A 19,615-nucleotide genomic window follows, 5' to 3' on the forward strand; every position below is an offset into this window, starting at 1 on the left:
AAATAAACATTTGTAAAAAAATTGACAAATGTCATGACAAGACATGCTTTCATGCATTCATCCCATTGGGTATTCTTTGCTTGGCAATGCAAAGATTTGTGATAATCAGTAGACTAATATGCTTGTTTAAGTGAATAATTAATAAAATTGTATGTTCAATGTTGGCAACATATTTGTCACAAGAAATTTCTGCAACTATTTTGATAATCAAAATTTCTACATCATTTTGCTAAGTCAGTTGACCTTCTCTTTACAGTATGATTACTGATCTGTAGTTCCTGTATGGACATGATAGGTTGCTTACACAACTACATAGATATGTAGACTGTTTGCTTTGGTTAAAATTAGTTACACCGTGAAATAAATTTACTGCTGATATAAGTAATCAATAAATATTTTTATAGATAAATGTTGTTTTGTCCATCATCTTTATTCTTTACTAACTGCATTGTGTCCTTGGTTTCCTCAGATCTGTTAATTAGATCATGCAGCTAGTTATGGGTGACTTCGGGTTTACTGAATATTGTTTGCAAATGAAAGCTTTGCCTCCAGTGAGAGACTTTGTAAGGGAAACAGGAATGGATGAAACTGACTTTGCACTCCACCAGAGATTGTAATTGAACAGATTTCACCAAATCAGATAATGTACCAAGTAACATCAGTTGTCATTTGGAAGCAGATATGAGACTTTAGACTGAGTTACCTTGGTTGCTTTAACAAAATACGAAATATTAATGGAGGACACAAAATCAGATGTCCATTAAGTCATCCCGATTTAGTTTTTTTAGCTAATTGAGAGGTGGTCAATTCATTGATGTGATAGCTGAATATTTCCACCAGCCTCCAAGTGAGATAGTGCTTGATGCATATTTTCATTGATATTGTGGTTAACACTGTCCCCAATTGCAATGTTTAAGTGTGGTTTATGAAGTTATATTGGCCTCTCAATTCATGTGTGAGTATTTGCATGTGAAAAATATAGCGGTGAACGAGGGGGGATGCGGAATGTAAGAAGGGCCATAGCATTTGTTACTCAGGTAAAACAGCATACTTTAAGGAGTTTGACCAAAAATATTACAATTTTGATTTATCTAGTTTATAACCATAAATACTTTGTTATTCAGTGCTTCTTGTTTAAAATGATTTTTCTTGCAAAATATTCAGAGGAAGAAGAGTGAAGTTAACTCAGCTATTATGGTTTAACAGGTGCAATGATTGGAGGAGGTCGTGGAGTACGAAAAGGTCGAATAGGCCAAAAAGTCGCTGTGCGTGCAACCACTGTTACACAAGACACTGTGGAAGAACTTGAAAGAAAAATGAGGGAATGCCAGCAAAGACTATCTAAAGTTACAGAGAGTATGCAGGAACTAGACAGAATGATGTCTCGTGCTATGCCAGAAATGAGGATTCTGGCTACGGAACTACAGAAAATACGCAGTGCTATTAAGGTAGAACATAAACTGAAATAATTCTATCCAGTGATACATGGCACAATGAATTTGCATTTTTCCTTCCAGAGCAGTATACTGACATGTAAACATCTGAATACCACAGTGAGAGGACTATCAGTAGACATGTTGAAACCTTCCAGTCCCAGCAGAAGTAATTGTAGCTCAACCATGCTACATCTCACAAGCCTACCAAGCAATGAAATACATCATACCACTTACAAATTTAATTAACTTTCATTATTTGATGTCAGATTTCAGTAATATGAAATTACAGAAAAAAACTGGCAATTACTTTACCTTGTTATCCAGCAAGTTTAGTAACATCAAAGAACTTACAGGGTGTCCAGCACCCTGGAAAATTGGGAAACCTCAGGGAATTTTCTGTTCTGGAGGACATTTTTACATTTTGCCTAAAAAAGGCTGGAAAAGGCACAGTACCTGATTCAGTTCACTTGCTTGCCTTTCATGTGGCTCAATGCAGTGCTGCACTCACCACTTTCAGTGTGTGTTTCCACATCCCCACAACCTCCCCACCACATCCCCTCCCTCCCACCTCCCCAGGCTATGTGTAGTTTTGTTTGATGTGTGTGTCAAACATACTAGGTTCAAGGGAAATTTTAATTACCAGCAGATTCGCAGATACTATGATCAGGGATTAAATTAAGACACTGACAATTGCAAAAATAGTGGGGGTGTTGCATCTTTCCCAGCCATATATTACGTAGGAAGACAGAGTGATATCAGTATTCTATGCAGAACATACAAGCATGAGTGAAATAAAATAAAAAAAGAATGTATGCTTTCTGTTTCTTCCACGGATGATATATATGTTCCCAAGTTGTATTTTAGTGAACTGTCATGAAAGGGAATTTGGCAAAGTTTGATCATGTACATAGGCCTTTTAGGCAGTGTGAGGAGTGGTCTATAATTGTGGGACATGTGATCAGCATGCTTCCGATCCAGCCTTTATTGCCAGTATATGAATCCTGATGATGCTGCTGCTTTATTCACGCAGCTCTTGTACTGTAATGATGAAACTGAGTGGACACAGTCCTCTCTGTCTCAGAAATAATCTGAGGTGGTACTGGAACTCGAACCTGGATCCTCACTCACTGAAGGCAGCAACACTAATCATTTGGCTGTGGTGGCAGTGGAGTATTTGGTGCATTTCAGATAGGTCTTCAAGAGAGAATCTAGATTCACTCAAAACTTACGCAGAAGTGATGTAAAATATATATAAAGTCTTTACGGGTTGTCAGCCGAGTAGCATTGTCGTCTCGTAGCAACGTTTCGATGGAATGAGTCTCCATCATCTTCAGGCAAAGACTTCATATATGAAATTCGCCGAGAGAGCCTGCACTCGCATATGATGTAAAAATGTCTTGTCACTTGACTACAGATGTTAAAGTAACTTCTGGCGTGCCACAGGGGGGTGTTATGGGACCATTGCTTTTCACAGTATATATAAATGACCTAGTAGATAGTGTTGGAAGTTCCATTCGTCTTTTCGTGGATGATGCTGTAGTATACAGAGAAATTGCAGCATTAGCAAATTGTTGCGAAATGCAGGTAGATCTGCAGCGGATAGGCACTTGGTGCAGGGAGTAGCAACTGACTCTTAACATAGACAAATGTAATGTATTGCGAATACATAGAAGGATCCTTTATTGTATGATTATATGATAGCGGAACAAACACTGGTAGCAGTTACTTCTGTAAAATATCTGGGAGTATGCGTGCGGAATGATTCGAAGTGGAATGATCATATAAAATTAATTGTTGGTAAGGCGGGTACCAGGTTGAGATTCATTGGGAGAGTCCTTAGAAAATGTAGTCCATCAACAAAGGAGGTGGCTTACAAAACACTCGTTCGACCTATACTTGAGTATTGCTCATCAGTGTGAGATCCGTACCAGATCGGGTTGATGGAGGAGATAGAGAAGATCGAAAGCAGAGCGGCGCGTTTCGTCACAGGGTTATTTGGTAAGTGTGATAACGTTACGGAGATGTTTAGCAAACTCAAGTGGCAGACTCTGCAAGAGAGGCGCTATGCATCACGGTGTAGCTTGCTCGCCAGGTTTCGAGAGGGTGCGTTTCTGGATGAGGTATCAAATATATTGCTTCCCCCTACTTATACCTCCCGAGGAGATCACGAATGTAAAATTAGAGAGAGTCGAGTGCGCACGGAGGCTTTCAGACAGTCGTTCTTCTCGTGAATCATATGCGACTGGAACAGAAAAGGGAGGTAATGACAGTGGCACGTAAAGTGCCCTCTGCCACACACCGTTGGGTGGCTTGCGGAGTATAAATGTAGATGTAGATGTAGATGTGACCATAAAAGTCAATAGTGAGGAACAAACGTCAACTTTGGAAATACCATATTGAATTTAATCATATTTTGTCGTTTAAATTTTGTAATTTAACATTGTGACAGTATACCACTTAAAGGCAAATTTATCACAAACGTGTCACTCATGTTAAGATTTGTTATAATTGAATGTCACATAATGGCAGCTTGATGATATAAGCCTTCAGTATATTCTAAGATGACAATATTATTGAGAGTTCGTGTTTCCAGTGGTTTTGTGGTTAGAGGCATGGAGTGGTGGAGTTGAATGAATTAAGTTCATGTCCTGGTGTACGCTATTGTATTTTCATTTTAGCATTTATAACACATTTTGTGGGTTTCTTATTAATATAGCAGAAGCTTGTTCTGCGATGTTGGATATTCTTTACATATTAAGAGCACTCTCTCTCAGGAGTGATTTTCTTAAATTTTGTACTTCAGTTTGATTGAAAAATGGAAGATAAAATTGAGGTTTCCTCAGTGTGTGGTGAGTTAGAAACCTAGGGGTACAGATTAAATTGCTGCCCATGAAACAAGCAGCATTGACAATTTGACAGTTATTTGTTGCATGGAAGAGGTATTGAGCTGTTTCTATTTTTATTTATTTATTTTTGTCACGATTTTAGATGTCCACTTTCACATGGGAGAAGCTAGTGTCACTTCTGGCTTATTGTGTCAACTGATGTTGACTTTTGTGGTCACCTCAAGTGACACATTATTTTTGTGGCACTTCTGCTCAAGATTCAAGTGACACTAGCTTCTCCCACCTGTTCAGATATATTAAGTATTGCTTTCTTTATTAACACAATGTGATAAGACATGTCCTTTCAGGGGAGTTGGCAGCCTATTCGAATCCTTTTAATTTGATCCTGAGATAGTAGAGCGTTGTAAGTTTGCGCATACATCACTCTGTGCCAAGTGGTCTAGAGGTTCCTGCATGACCATCATGGATTTTGATGAAATTTTGCGCAAACATTTGCTCGTAGTCCCAATAAGCTTAGGTAAAGTTTTCGCAATTGCCAATTTAATACTTGCGGAGATGTAGTTATTTGTTAGACACTGCAGCATGGCATTCAACAGTGTACCCTTGAGTGTTCAGCATCTTTGAGAGATATCTGTGACAGTATTTTCGTAACAACTTTGTGTGCTCTCTTAAGTGGAATAATGCCATGAGCATTTTCATATGGATAATTTGAAGCAAATTCAGCCAAAAAGCAGCCACTTGATATAATGAGTTAGCTCTTTATATCTCCAGAAGTAAGTGTGTGACAAATCTTGAAAATTTGCGTGTAATAACTTAATAACACAAGATCTTAAAACAGAAAATATCTTTCTCCTACTGATTTTCAGTTGTGTACAAGTAGTGCCAAGTTCACTATTTTGTGAAAACAAGCCAAAATTGGCACTTTAGCTCTCTTTTAACAAAAAGGTATTTTCTGTAAACAGTATTAAACAATTTTTGTTTGGAAGACCATGCTCAAAACCACGTTAAAAGTGCGGGATTGAAGTGCGGGATTGAAGTGCGGGATTGAAGTGCGGGATTGAAGTGCGGGATTGAAGTGCGGGATTGAAGTGCGGGATTGAAGTGCGGGATTGAAGTGCGGGATTGAAGTGCGGGATTGAAGTGCGGGATTGAAGTGCGGGTGTTATGAAGTATGATGTAATACATGTTCGAAGGAATATTACATCATGTTTCTTCACAACGTGGGCACTGCACTCGCATACTACCATCTGATACTGGGCCCGTGACTCAAAAAAATGTCGCCCTGTATGGGACTATGTATGAGTACAAGTATGACACATGGACAATTACATATGAAAGTTTGAGTCAGGCCAGTAGCTGTGCTTGGATAACTGAAGGGGTTAAAGGGACAGCTTGGGTAAAGTGGGAAATCTGGGTTTGAGTCCCAGTCTGGCACAGATTCTCATTGTTGTCATTCCATTATACAGCTGCAGGTGGTTCATATTTGCTACTGCTAATGCATTTCATGACATGAAAAGTAGGCCCTAAAATGTCTCAATAAAGTGGTGTAGTGAAAATGCACTCATATTCTGCTGGTACACAAATGTGACATCTGGTAATCTGTTTTGCTATTGTTTAGTACTGTATAGAGAAGGTAAAATCTCTGATAGCCCAGCTAATAGGTGGCAGGTTTAAAATTTGAGTGTGTACGCCATGATTTGATTCCTGCATCTTGCCTATCAGTTCAATCACCAAATGTGTATAGTCAGCACAGATTTTTACACAGCTTACTTTTAGTGGATAGTTAAATTTGCTGTTTTACACCAGTGGCATTTGCAATTTCATTTCTGATCAGATTCTGTACCTTTTTACTTTCCTTCTGCATGTACTGCGATTTACCTTTGGTATTTACTGTTTATTTCAGGCGTGAAATACCAGTTAATGATTAACTAGTCTTACTCTTTATTTGCTGTTAAATCCTTATCAGACTGATGATGAGGCTGATACAACTGCCTTGACATATTAATTTAACTCTCGTAGTATGTTGTTGTTGTGGTCTTCAGTCCTGAGATTGGTTTGATGTAGCTCTCCATGCTACTCTATCCTGTACAAGCTTCATCATCTCCCAGTACTTACTGCAACCTACGTCCTTCTGAATCTGCTTAGTGTACTCATCTCTTGGTCTCCCTCTAAGATTTTTACCCTCCACGCTGCCCTCCAATGCTAAATTTGTGATACCTTGATGCCTCAAAACATGTCCTACCAACCGGTCCCTTCTTTTTGTCAAGTTGTGCCACAAACTCCTCTTCTCCCCAATTCTATTCAATACCTCCTCATTAGTTAAGTGATCTACCCATCTAATCTTCAGCATTCTTGTGCAGCACCACATTTCGAAAGCTTCTATTCTCTTCTTGTCCAAACTATTTATTGTCCATGTTTCACTTCCATACATGGCAACACTCCATACAAATACTTTCAGAAACGATTTCCTGACACTGAAATCTATACTCAATGCTAACAAATTTATCTTCTTCAGAAACGCTTTCCTTGCCGTTGCCAGTCTACATTTTATATCCTCTCTACTTCGACCATCATCAGTTATTTTGCTCCCCAAATAGTAAAACTCCTTTACTACTTTGTGTCTCCTTTCCTAATCTAATTCCCTCAGCATCACCCGATTTAATTTGACTACATTCAATTATCCTCGTTTTGCTTTTGTTGATGTTCATCTTATATCCTCCTTTCAAGACCCTGTCCATTCCGTTAAACTGCTCTTCGAAGTCCTTTGCTGTCTCTGACAGAATTACAATGTCATTGGCAAACCTCAAAGTTTTTATTTCTTCTCCATAGATTTTAATACCTACTCTGAATTTTTCTTTTGTTTCCTTTACTGCTTGCTCAATATACAGATTGAATAACATCGGGGAGAGGCTACAACAATGTCTCAATTCCTTCCCAACCACTGCTACCCATTCGTGCCCCTCGACTCTTATAACTGCCGTCTGGTTTCTGTACAAATTGTAAATGCTAGAAACATAGGTTTCCCTTTTCTTAATCTTTCTCCTAAGATAAGTCGTAGAGTCAGTATTGCCTCACGTGTTCCAATGTTTCTATGGAATCCAAACTGATCTTCCCCGAGGTTGGCTTCTACCAGTTTTTCCATTCGTCTTTAAAGAATTTGCGTTAATATTTTGCAGCTGTGACTTATTAAACTGATACTTCAGTAATTTTCACATCTGTCAACATCTGCTTTCTTTGGGATTGGAATTATTATATTCTTCTTGAAGTCTGAGGGGATTTCGCCTGTCTCGTACATCTTGCTCACCAGATGGTAGAGTTTTGTCAGGACTGGCACTCCCAAGGCCGTCAGTAGTTCTAATGGAATATTGTCCACCCTTGTAGTATACCACTCTGAAATTGTCATGCTAAATGTATACCAGGGTAACAGTGGCCCAGAAGTATTTGCTGGAGAAATTTGCTGAAAACAGTATGTGGGAGTCCATTTTCACTATGAAATATTCTAATTTTATTTCATCCCTCTTCTGTACTATTCAATCATCATTGTATTAAAATTTGAGAGTGGGTAAAAACTGCCATGGAAACTTTTCAATGAAGAAACTTGAAAGTGATCTAGGTCTAAAGCCTTTATTTGTGGTTTAATTACATTAAGATTCTATTCATCAAGTGAAGTACACATATTACACAAATACGTTGTGTTGTTCTCAGTTATTCATAAATTTGTTGATTATGTCCACACTGTTGCAATAAGGACTAAAATGTTATCAGTTGCGGGAGTAGGGAGAGCTGTGTTCCAACAATGACCATTCCCACTGTGAATGACTGTATTTCTTCATCGCCGTCTGAAGATTTGGCTGACTGATCAGATTTGCCATTGTCCTCACCTCCAGAATAATTTTTATCACGAGTCACGTACGTCACTTTCACGATTGAGTTGTTCTGATAATGCTTCGTGTGTAGCATCTTCCATTAGTAAAATGTCATTTCTGTTTAGTATTTGCACATAAATGAACTACACACTCAGTGACAGAACAGTTAAACAACGTGTTCTCCAGGGTCACATTGACCCTTCAAAAGATATTACTTTCTAATTAAACAACGTCTCACAGCTTTGAATGTCCTCTGATAGGTCTCACACAATGAGGAATTTACATTGGTGGCAGCAGGTTGTATATGTGCAGTGACTCATGCACAGTAACAAAAAAAAAATCTTCAGGGTCAGAGTGACTGGTCTACTCTTCTGAGATTTTCAATCTTGCAGTTTGGACAAATTTTCAGATGTGGCTTCATTATGTACAAGCTTCTTCCTTATCAGAGCTTGAGCCTTATGTGCTGATTGAAGTGTCCAAATTCCTGTCTTTACATAATGATTCTTTTTACCAAGATACAAGAGAAGTTAATGTAAACTGTCATGCCGAGTCAGCAACTGAGCATATGGTGCAGGCAAACTTGAGATCTGTTGTCCAGCTTTGCTTGAAATTCATGTGTTTCTCTCGTAACACCTCCATTCAGGTCAAAAATCTGACCCAGGAATCTCCGATAGCAATTAATACTATTCACGATGCATTCAAGTCCACAGGGAGTGCTGGATCTGTACCCTTCACAAAACAGGTAATACAGTTACTGAAATACGTGTGGTAGCTACAGTGAAGTAGGAGCAGAGAAAAGGGCAGCTGAGAAGTCTTCAAAAGAAAATGAGATGAAGAGGAAAGATTAGAGAAAGCAAAGACAGCTGCAAAGTAAGGAAACAAAACTTGTGGATAAAACTGAGAAAGTTTCTCAGATTAAAGGATAAGTTCTGTCACTAAAAATACCTGCTTATGACTTCACTTAATGGCCATCTATGTGTCATTATCAAACTAGTCTATTAGTATTCCTCCCAAAACTTTTTGTTCAAATTTTATTTGAATCTTATTCTTATATGTCTTCGCAAAAGTGTTGTTCTTTGTTGATGTAGATAATGGTTTTTTGTTCTTATGTCGATGTGTACTTCCAACGGCTGATTGTTATTAATGGAAATGCTTTTTTTTTCCTTCCTTCACAACCTAGATTCATTCTAGTTCTGTAATTTTTTTTGTTCATATTATTTTACCAGGTGTACCGGAATGAAATGAGAGGGTTTGTGTGTGTGTGTGTGTGTGTGTGTGTGTGTGTGTGTGTGTGTGTGTGTGTGTGTAAATGAAATACTAATTTTGAATTGAAAAGTAAAAACATTTTATTCAAAGTACTGACTATTTCTTTCTATACATTTTGACCACCTTTCTGGCAGTTTGTGGACACCACGCCAATAGGAATGTTTGTCTTTTGAAGCAAACCAATCAGACACCCAATTTTCGACTTCTTCGTAGGAATCGAAGTCTTCCTCAGCGAATCCATGTCCCATTGATGAAAACAAATGGTAGTCGAAAGGGGCCAAGTCGGGTGAATACGGCGGGTGGGGTAGCAGTTCCCAGCCAAGTGTTTTGATTGCATCCTGAACCAGTTCTGCTTTGTGTGCAGGTGCATTGTCGTGTAAAAAAATTACTTTGCCATGTCTTCTGGCCCATTCTGGTCTTTTTTCGATCAATGTATAGCTCAAATTGATCATTTGGTGTCTGCAGCAATTAGTATTCACAGTTTCACCCAGTTTTAGAAGCTCATGATACACCAGACCTTTCTGATCCCACCAAACACAGAGCATTGTCTTCTTGCTGAATTGATTTGGTTTTGCAGTCGATGTTGATGGTTGTCCCGAATTAACCCATGATTTTTCCCGTTTAGGATTCTTAAAATAAATCCATTTTTCATCGCCAGTAGCAATTCGATACAAAATTAATTCTTTTTCATGTCTTTGAAGCAAAATTTGACAAATGGTTTTTCGGTTTTCCGTCTGTCTTCGATTAAATCCATGTGGCACCCATTTTCCACACTTTTGGATCTTTCCCATAGCTTTCAAACGGTCAGAAATTGTTTGTTATGCAACATTTAGCATTGCTGTCATTTGCTTCTGACTCAAAGTATTATCTTCATCCAATATTGCTTGCAATTCGGCGTCTTCGAACTTTTTTGGTGGTCTTTCAAGTTCTTCATTTCTTACATCAAAATCATTATTTCTGATCTGTTGAAACCGTCTTTTGCATGTTGCTTCTAATAGAGCATGATCACCATATGCCTCGACAAGAATTCAATGCGACTCTGCAGCACTTTTTTTCAAATGCAAGCAAAAAATTAACGCTTTCTGCAAATCATCACTTTCTGGTACAAAATTCGACATAGTTAACATGATGAAAACATACGATGTTGTTTGTTCCATGACTTGATGTATACTACATATGACAGATGTCATACCAACCAAAAAAAAAAAAAAATTAAGGCTCGTTAACAACAAGTGTTCCCTATCGACACATTTGCATCTTAATGCTCATTTCATACTGGTACACCTGGTAGACACTTCATTCTGTTGTCAGGTCCTGGTGTGTTTTATTTCATGGTTAAAATGAGCCAATTTTTTTAACTTGGAGTGTAGCCACCATTAAGTTCCTGTCGACAGATTTGTAGATTGTCATAAAATCTCTGACAAATTGTTACAGATGAAGCACAATGTGACTCTGGAAAAATACAAAAGTTAACCTGGAAAACACGGGAAACTTTTTTTAGAATCGCTGGACAACCGTAGTTACTAAAAACTTTAACGTGAAAGTGCAATACCTAACAGATCTTCCAAAATGTAAATACAACAAAGGCTATCAGACCATCTAGATGTCTACAGTCAATAATACCTAATTAGATTCGAATAATGCTACCCACTGAAACATAAGACAAAGTGTTAAAACTTGAAGAATAATTGTTCATAATGTTAGTGCAGCTTACAATATTATGTGAGCTGTTCCAAATTCACATTGCATGCTGATAATACTGTCACAGAAGAAGCTGAGTAGCATCGTGGTGTAGTGGATATGATACTAAACTGTTGCGTCGTAGGTCGTGAGTTCAAAACTCACGTGGACGGTACAATTTTAATTTCTATATTCGGTTCGAGTACATTCTAGAAGTATCCATAAATGGCAAGAGTCATTGTACTGGAATGTTCTGTAGCTGTATACGGGGTGGTCCATTGATCGTGACCGGGCCAAATATCTCAGGAAAAAAGCGTCAAACAAAAAAACTACAAAGAATGAAACTTGTCTAGCTTGAAGGGGGAAACCAGATGGCGCTATGGTTGGCCCGCTAGATGACGCTGCCATAGGCCAAATGGATATCAACTGCGTTTTTAAAAAATAGGAACCCCCATTTTTTATTACGTATTGGTGTAATACGTAAAGAAATATTAATGTTTTAGTTGGACCACTTTTTTCACTTTGTGATAGATTGCGCTGAATAGTCACAAACATATGGCTCACAACTTTAGACGAACAGGTGGTAACCGGTAGGTTTTTTAAATTAAAATACAGAACATAGGTACATTTGAAAATTTTATATTAGTTGTTCCAGTGTGATACATGTACGTTTGTGAACTTATAATTTCTGAGAACGCATGCTGTTACATCATGATTACCTCTAAATACCACATTAATGCAATAAATGCTCAGAATGAAGTCCGTCAACTTCAATTCATTTGGCAATACGTGTAACAACATTCCTCTCAACAGCGAGTAGTTCGCCTTCCGTAATGTTCTCACATGTGTTGACAATGCGCTGACGCATGTTGTCAGGCGTTGTCGGTGAATCACGATAGCAAATATCCTACAACTTTCCCCACAGAATGAAATCCTGGGACTTCAGATCTGGCGAATGTGTGGGCCATGGTATGGTGCTTCGACTAATCCACCTGTCAAGAAATATACTATTCAATACCACTTCAACCGCACGCGAGCTATGTGCCAGACATCCATCATGTTGGAAGTCCATTGCCATTCTGTCATGCAGTGAAACATCTTGTAGTAACATTTGTAGAACGTTACATAAGAAATCAGCATACATGGCACCATTTAGATTCCCGTCGATAAAATGGGGGCCAGTTATCCTTCCTCTCATAATGCCGTACCATATATTAACCCGCCACGGTCGCTGATGTTCCACTTGTCGCAGCCATCGTGGATTTTCCATCACCCAATAGTGCATATTATGCCGTTTTACGTTACTGCTGTTGGTTAATGACGCTTTATCGCTAAATAGAACACGTGCAAAAAAATCTGTCATCATCCCGTAATTTTTCTTGTGCCCAGTGGCAGAACTGTACACTACGTTCAAAGTCGTTGCCACGAAATTCCTGGTGCATAGAAACATGGTACGGGTGCAGTTGATGTTGATGTAGCATTCTCAACACCGACGTTTTTGAGATTCCCGATTCTCGTGCAATTTGTCTGCTACTGATATGCGGATTAGCCGCGGCAGTAGCTAAAACACCTACTTGGGCATCATCATTTTTTGCAGGTCGTGGTTGACGTTTCACGTGTGGCTGAACACTTCCTGTTTCCTTCAATATCGTAACTACCCGGCGAATGGTCCGGACACTTGGATGATGTCGTCCAGGATACCGAGCAGTATACATAGCTCACGCCCATTGGGCATTTTGATCACAATAACCATACATCAACACCATATCGGCCTTTTCCGCAATTGGAAAACGGCCCATTTTAACACAGGCAATGTATCACGAAGCAAATACCGTCTGCACTGGCGGAATGTTACAAGATACCACAGACGTATACGTTTGTGACTATTACAGCGCCATCTATCACAAAGAAAAAAAGTGGTCCAACTAAAACATTTATATTTCTTTACCTACTACATGAATATGTAATTAAAAATGGGGGTTCCTATTTAAAAAAACGTTTGACCTATGGCAGTGCCATCTAGGGTCAACCATAACACCATCTGTTTTCCCCCTTCAAGCTAGACAAGTTTCATTCTTTGTAGTTCCTTCATTTGACGCTTATTTCATGAGATATATGGCCCGGTCACAATCAATGGACCACCCTGTATATACGGTATGTGTTCCAGCCAGAAGCAGTTCGCTCCGCTCCCTTGTGTGTGCAAGTGCTGAATAAACCTTCGTTAAGTGAAGTTAGTGTTCGTCATTCATCTACTTACACCTTCCTCTGTGTGACATTATTCTGGTGGAGATGCTCGGTATTGGAACTTGTGATACTGCACGTGATGGGCGACATCAGGGCACAACAGAGCCACAGTTTATGTGGCGAGAAACCAGAGTTCGATCCATATTCAACAGATCGCAATCTATCGGAGACACAAGAGGAGGATGTCACGATGACAGCAACTGTGTGCCACCACATGAGACATCCTTCCGGGTTCTCAGGTAATGATGGCCAAGATCCAAACAAGTGGCTGAAGGTATGAGTGTATAGCCAAATTTAACAAATAGGATGATGCCATGTGTTTGGCTAACGTATTTTTCTACTTGGAGGGCACTGCAAAGCATTGGTATGTGAACAACAAGGAGAAGTTCACAAGCTTGCAAGTATTCCAGGTGGAAATGCGCGAGTATTTTGGCGACACACAACGACAGAAGTGCAAGGCTGAAATTAAAGTGCAGGACACACTGTCCAGAAGAAACAACAGCATCGTACATTCAAGATGTCTTAGAGCTGTGTAAAATAGTGGATCCTAGAATGGAGTAGGAAGGTAAGATTGGACATCTCATGAAGGGTGTTGTTGAGGGCATGTATCAAGCCCTACTCCTGAAGGAGGTTTCGATAGCAGACGTCTCCATAAAATGGTGCCAGTATATAGAGACAAAGCATCACAAAAGAATTACATGCAAGAAGTTTGAACAGATTCCAAACGTTGTATCGATGTCTGTGATGGACGAAGCAACTGATTTCACAAGTGTTCTTCGTCAGATAGTGAGAGAGGAAGTTAAGAAGGCATTTGGACTGCACAGCGAGCAAAAAACTGAGACGCTTCAAGAGGTCATAAGGGAGGAGGTGGAACAGACATTGAACCCAATCTCTTGTCCTTCATTTCCTTTTAAAATGGTAGAAAAAATCTAGACCCAGTTGAAGTTAAGTTCCTGCATTGCCGCATGAGGCAACTGTTTGGGTGCCAAGGAAGACTAATGTCTGGGGGACACATGGTGCGCTATTGTCGATCAAGGCGGTGCATATTTCATGATGCAGACCGATCTTAAGCCGACGTCAACTCTGGGATGACGAAGATGAACAAGACGATGTGGGTGCAGGACGACGTAGGTCACCATCGCCACAAGCTAGCCATTGGAGAGGACGCTCCCCAACACGCCGATCTAGGTCTCCATTGCTGTTAAGAAGCTCCAGCCGATCATCTAGCTGCTGCAACCTCGAAAACTAAAGGGTGCGACCTACCTTGGAGGTGAGCCCGCCAAAGAGAAAAATCCTCTGCCGTCGATCACTACAAAAATGATAGGCAACTACGTCGATATCCTCATGGATGGCCAACCAGTCCAAGCTCTTGTGGACTCTGGAACATCATATTCAGTCATTTCGGAGAAGTGCTGTCGCCAGTTGCAGAAAGCCGTATTCGTCGACAGCAAAACATCTCTGGGGCTAATGGGAAATATGTAAAACGTACAGGAAGATGTACCATTCGTCTGGGTATAAGTGGCCATACACAGCCCTTGGAATTCATCGTCTTACAAGTGTGTAGTCATGACGTCATTCTTGGATGGGACTTTTTGAAAGCTTCTCAGGCAATTATAGGTTGCGGTCGCTCGAAGATTATGTTAAATGAGATGAGATACTGTGGACAGGAAGACGCGCATCCCAGTGTGTGGAGACTGTGTGCTGGATGAAGTGATCATTCCTGCAGTCAGCGCTGGAAAGGTGTCGCGCCATGCCTCAACCCATGGATCTTGTAGTGGAATGGAGGAGAAACATACCACTGGAGAATAACTTGGTCATCCCAGCCTCTGTCGTCTCGTTCAAGAACGGATTTGGTGAATTGTGGATAGTTAACTGTCTCTGAGAACCGCAGATTGTTCCAAGACGTATGTGCATAGCAAACACTGAGCCGTTAATTGCAGAACAGCTGAGCCTCATAGAAACCTGCCATGCAGAATCTGTGGGCGAAATCAGTGCTACCACTACGAGTCAAAATCTTCTAGCTCGACTATCACCAAATCTCACTAAGGAACAACAGAAGAAGCTACTTCCCATTCTTCAAGAGTTATCTGAATGCTTCAATCCACAGGTGATGAGCAAATTAGACAAATCGATGGTAAAGCACCAGATTAGCACTGGAGACCATCAACCAATAAGCCAGAGAGCATACCGTGTGTCAGCACAGAACGTCGAATAATTCGCGACAAGGTAGAGAAAATGATGAAGAACGTCATCATTCAGCCTTTGCAGAGCCCATGGTCATCACCAGTGGTTCTCGTCAGGAAGGATGATATCAATTGGCGCTATTGTGTTGATTACAGGAAGCTTAATAAGATAACTAAAAAGGATGTTTACCCTCTTCCACGAATTAATGATACACTAGATTGTCTGAAGGGGCTAAGTTTTTCTCAACCATGGGCATGTACTCAGGTTTCTGGCAAATCAAAGTAGATAAGGCTGATCGTGAGAAAACTGCATCGTTCGCCCCTGAGGGCCTGTATGCATTTAAGGTAAAGCTGTTTGGTAATGCACCAGCAACTTTTGAATGAGTGATCGATAATATGCTAAGGCACCTGAAATGGACAATGTGTCTTCGTTATTAAGATGACATTATAGTGTTCTCAGAGACATTTGATGAACACACAAAAAGACGACATTACCATAGTGTACAAAAGTGGAAGAAAACACCAAGATGCCGACTGTCTCTCAAGAAACCCTGTGCAAGACCATCAAGACTTTGATGAAGATAGTGACCGTCTCGCTGCACTCCAGGATCTCTCCACTGAGCAGGAGGAGGACCAAAGAAATCTCAAATTATGCTTGCCTTAAGTTGGTCAGAGGATGTGAAAGGACAATGGATTGCTTTGCAAGAAAAACTATGATGCGTTTGGAAAGAGGTGGCTACCGGTGATTCATAAACACGTGCACTTAGATGTTCTACAGAAATTCCGTGACGCACCTGAGGCCAGACATTTAGGATTTATTAAGACGTTCGATAGAATCTGCAAGAGACTTTTCTGGCCAGGTTTATTTAGGAGTGTCCGTCACTTTGTCGCACTGTCGAGTGTGCCAGAGAAGAAAGACAGTTCCTCAGAAACCACCTGGCTGACTCATACCAATTCCACCAGCCGAAACGCCTTTCCAGTGTGTTGGGATTGACCTCCTCGGACGATTTCCTGGAGTCTGCTAGTGGTAATAGATGGAGTATTGTTTGCACTGATTATCTGACATGCTATGCCTTTACAAAAGCTGTGCAAACAGCCGAAGCATTCAAGATAGTAAAATTCATCGTGGAAGACATTGTATTAAAACACAGTGCCCCATAGTCTCTAATTACAGATCAAGGAAAAGTTTTTCAGTCAAATCTTGTGACAGAGATAAACCGTCGGTGCAACATTACTCATCGCATGACGACTGCCTACCATCCGCAAACTAACGGGCTTACTGAATGCCTTAATAAGACCGTGGCCAACATGTTATCAATGTTCGTCATTGTTGAGCAGAGCAACTGGGATGAGGTGCTACCTTTCGTGACGTTTGCCTACAACACCGCCAAACAAGACACCACAGGATTTTTGCCATTTTTTTTCTGGTGCATGGGTATGAAGCGACAACGACAATGGACACTGTGTTTCTGTTACATCCTGATGATGTGGACGACGAATGCATTGGCCAGGTGTTAACCAGAGCTGAGGAAGCTCAGCAGTTAGCTAGACTTCGCAAGCTGCAGGCTCAAGAAAACTATGGTCGAAGTTATGATGTGAGCCACCGCCCTGTTGTCTACTAGCCTGGTGACCTTATCTGGATCTTCACTCCTGTTCGGAAGGTTGGTCTTTCTGAGTAGCTCCTCAGGCGCTGCTTTGGACGTTATAAGGTTGTAAGACAGTTGTCTGATGTTAGTTATGAAGTTGAAGTTTTCGACTCCGACACAAGACAACAAAGGATCAGAGATACAGTCCACATCCTTCAAATGAAGCCCTACAAGGATCCTGCAACCCAGGGTAAATTCGAAGCTCCAGCGACAGGCAACAAGCGAAAAGGCAACAAAGAACGTAGCGGCAAGGGAAGTTCTAAGATGATCACCGTCAGGGCGAACATCAGTCATCGGGAGTCGGAGTATGCAGGACCAATGACTCGTTCCCGGACGAGGACGACGTAACAAGAAGATGCTGTTCTCTTAAGGAGGGAGCAATGTCACAGAAGAAGCTGAATAGCACTGTGGTGTAGTGGATATGATACTAAACTATTGCATCGAAGGTGGTGAGTTCAAAACTCACCTGAACTGTACAATTTTAATTTCTGTATTCTTTAGAGTACATTCTAGAAATATCCACAAATGGCAAGAATCATTGTACTGGAATGTTCTGTAGCTGTATGTATACGGTATGTGTTCTGGCCGGAGGCAGTTCGCTATGCGCTCTTGTATGTGCAAGTGCTGAATTAACCTTCGTTGAGTGAAATTTGTGTTCGTCATTAATCTACTTACACCTTCCTCTACGTGACAGTATGGTTGTATTTTTTGCATAATTATCAGTGGAAAATTAGTTTGTTGTTAAATTGCCGCAAAAGACAGAGCTCTTGTTTTATTGTGATTGTAAGGTCCATCTGACATTTGAGTGTACCAACCATAAATTTGTGCCCACTGGAGACAAGACTTTTGCAGTACTAAGTGAAACAGTTTTTGTCATTGAAACATGAGAGCGGACACACTAATTTTTCATCAGTTTTCTTGTTCTTTATCCTTGTCCGCAGGCTGAAATTTCACTAGATTGATTTTCTATTTAAGGTGCATTGTTCGGCTGACTTAAATTTATTGGTGAGTAATTATAACACTGTAGTGTTACGTTCCATATTGTTCACTCTGTGCTTAGTCTTCCGCCCTTAAAGCAGCATATAAAGTAAATCATCAAATATTTTGGTCTGACACAATTGGTAGCCGGAACTGAAAACCCTGTGTTAAGTGTTAGTACCAAAAATCAAATTGCTCCCATTAAGGTGTTCGTTGTTTATAACTTACATCAGTGTCCATTGAAATGATAGCTATCAAAATCTACTGTGTTCATACACATCTCAGTTGACCCACAAATAACGCCACTGATACAAACTATGAAACAAATGAATCTGTTGTGAGAGAATGGTAAAACAGTTAAAGTGTGTGTAATTTTCAGTGTCGCCGGCATCTCAGTATGTTCTGATTGCTGAACAGTGCATAAAACTGTATGGATGACTTAGCTTTTGAGGAAGTAGTTTGAAACAAAAAATATCTAAAACCATTGTTTTGGTTGAGGTTCTGTAACTTTGATTGCAATCACCATTCTTAAATATTTATATTCTGTTCATTCTGTTTTTATTTGTAATTTAGCACTTAAGAGTTAAATATGTGAATTCTAGAGTTCTTTCAGGTAACTGCAGTAAAAGTGTGTGGTTGAAAGGTATCCAAAATAAAAGTTAACTCTCTCTCAAACTAATTTCTGTATGTGGTCAAGTTACATCTCCAAAAAGAGAATTTCTGGGAGCTTTGGTTTCTGTGGTTGACAAGGTTATATAATTTCCATTTTTTAAACCCACAGTTAAAATGGCAACACTAAAAGAGCAAGTTCAGTGTGTTTTGCGACTAGCACATTTGCAATCGGTTACATCTTCTCGATGTTTTAGAACCCGATGGGAATGTCAGCTGCATAGGAGGAAGAAGTGTTCAAGATTCTGGAACAATAAACATTGAACAACAGGTAGTCTGTTACATGTAAAATCTTCTGAAAAGCCACAGATCTCCGAAGAAAATTTCAGTCACGTTAGAGAGGCATTTCAGTGGAGCCTGTATAAACCTGTTCATACTGCTAGCTTGCAGTTAGTTCATGTTCAAGAGTGACAGATGAGTTGTACTAAAAGCTCAGTCTAAGAGCATAGAAGGTTCAAATGTTTTGTGCAGCAAAACCTAATGACAAAGTTGTATGTATGAACATCACATTAGAAATGCTGCAAAGGATTGATATGTCATATGATTTCCTCAAACTGTTTTTTCTCTGATGAAGCTGTGTCTCATATTAGTGGGATAGAATGTGGACAGTGAAAATCCACGTCTCGCATGTGGATTCTTCTTCTTCTTCTTAAAACTGTGACAGTAACTGGAATTTTGTGCTTGGGTAGGCTTGGAACAGTATGTCTTCCCCACAACCACCACATAAAACTATCTTCCAGGTAGATGAAGCTCTGTCATATTTCAGTCTCGTCAGCGAATTACTGCATTAAAATTTTTTCT

At 40.0% G+C, this 19,615-nt stretch overlaps 1 protein-coding gene across 1 annotated transcript in view; it reads left to right on the top strand.

Moving 5' to 3' along the window:
• Positions 1-19,615, top strand: part of LOC126183265 (structural maintenance of chromosomes protein 4-like) — a 251,337-nt gene that overhangs the window by 138,977 nt on the left and 92,745 nt on the right. The window contains exon 13 of the mRNA XM_049925088.1: positions 1,207-1,448. Coding sequence (XP_049781045.1) covers positions 1,207-1,448 — 242 coding nt within the window. The remainder of the gene's footprint in view (positions 1-1,206; positions 1,449-19,615) is intronic.

The sequence above is a fragment of the Schistocerca cancellata genome, chromosome 4 (genome assembly GCF_023864275.1).
Source record: "Schistocerca cancellata isolate TAMUIC-IGC-003103 chromosome 4, iqSchCanc2.1, whole genome shotgun sequence".
NCBI lineage: Eukaryota > Metazoa > Arthropoda > Insecta > Orthoptera > Acrididae > Schistocerca > Schistocerca cancellata.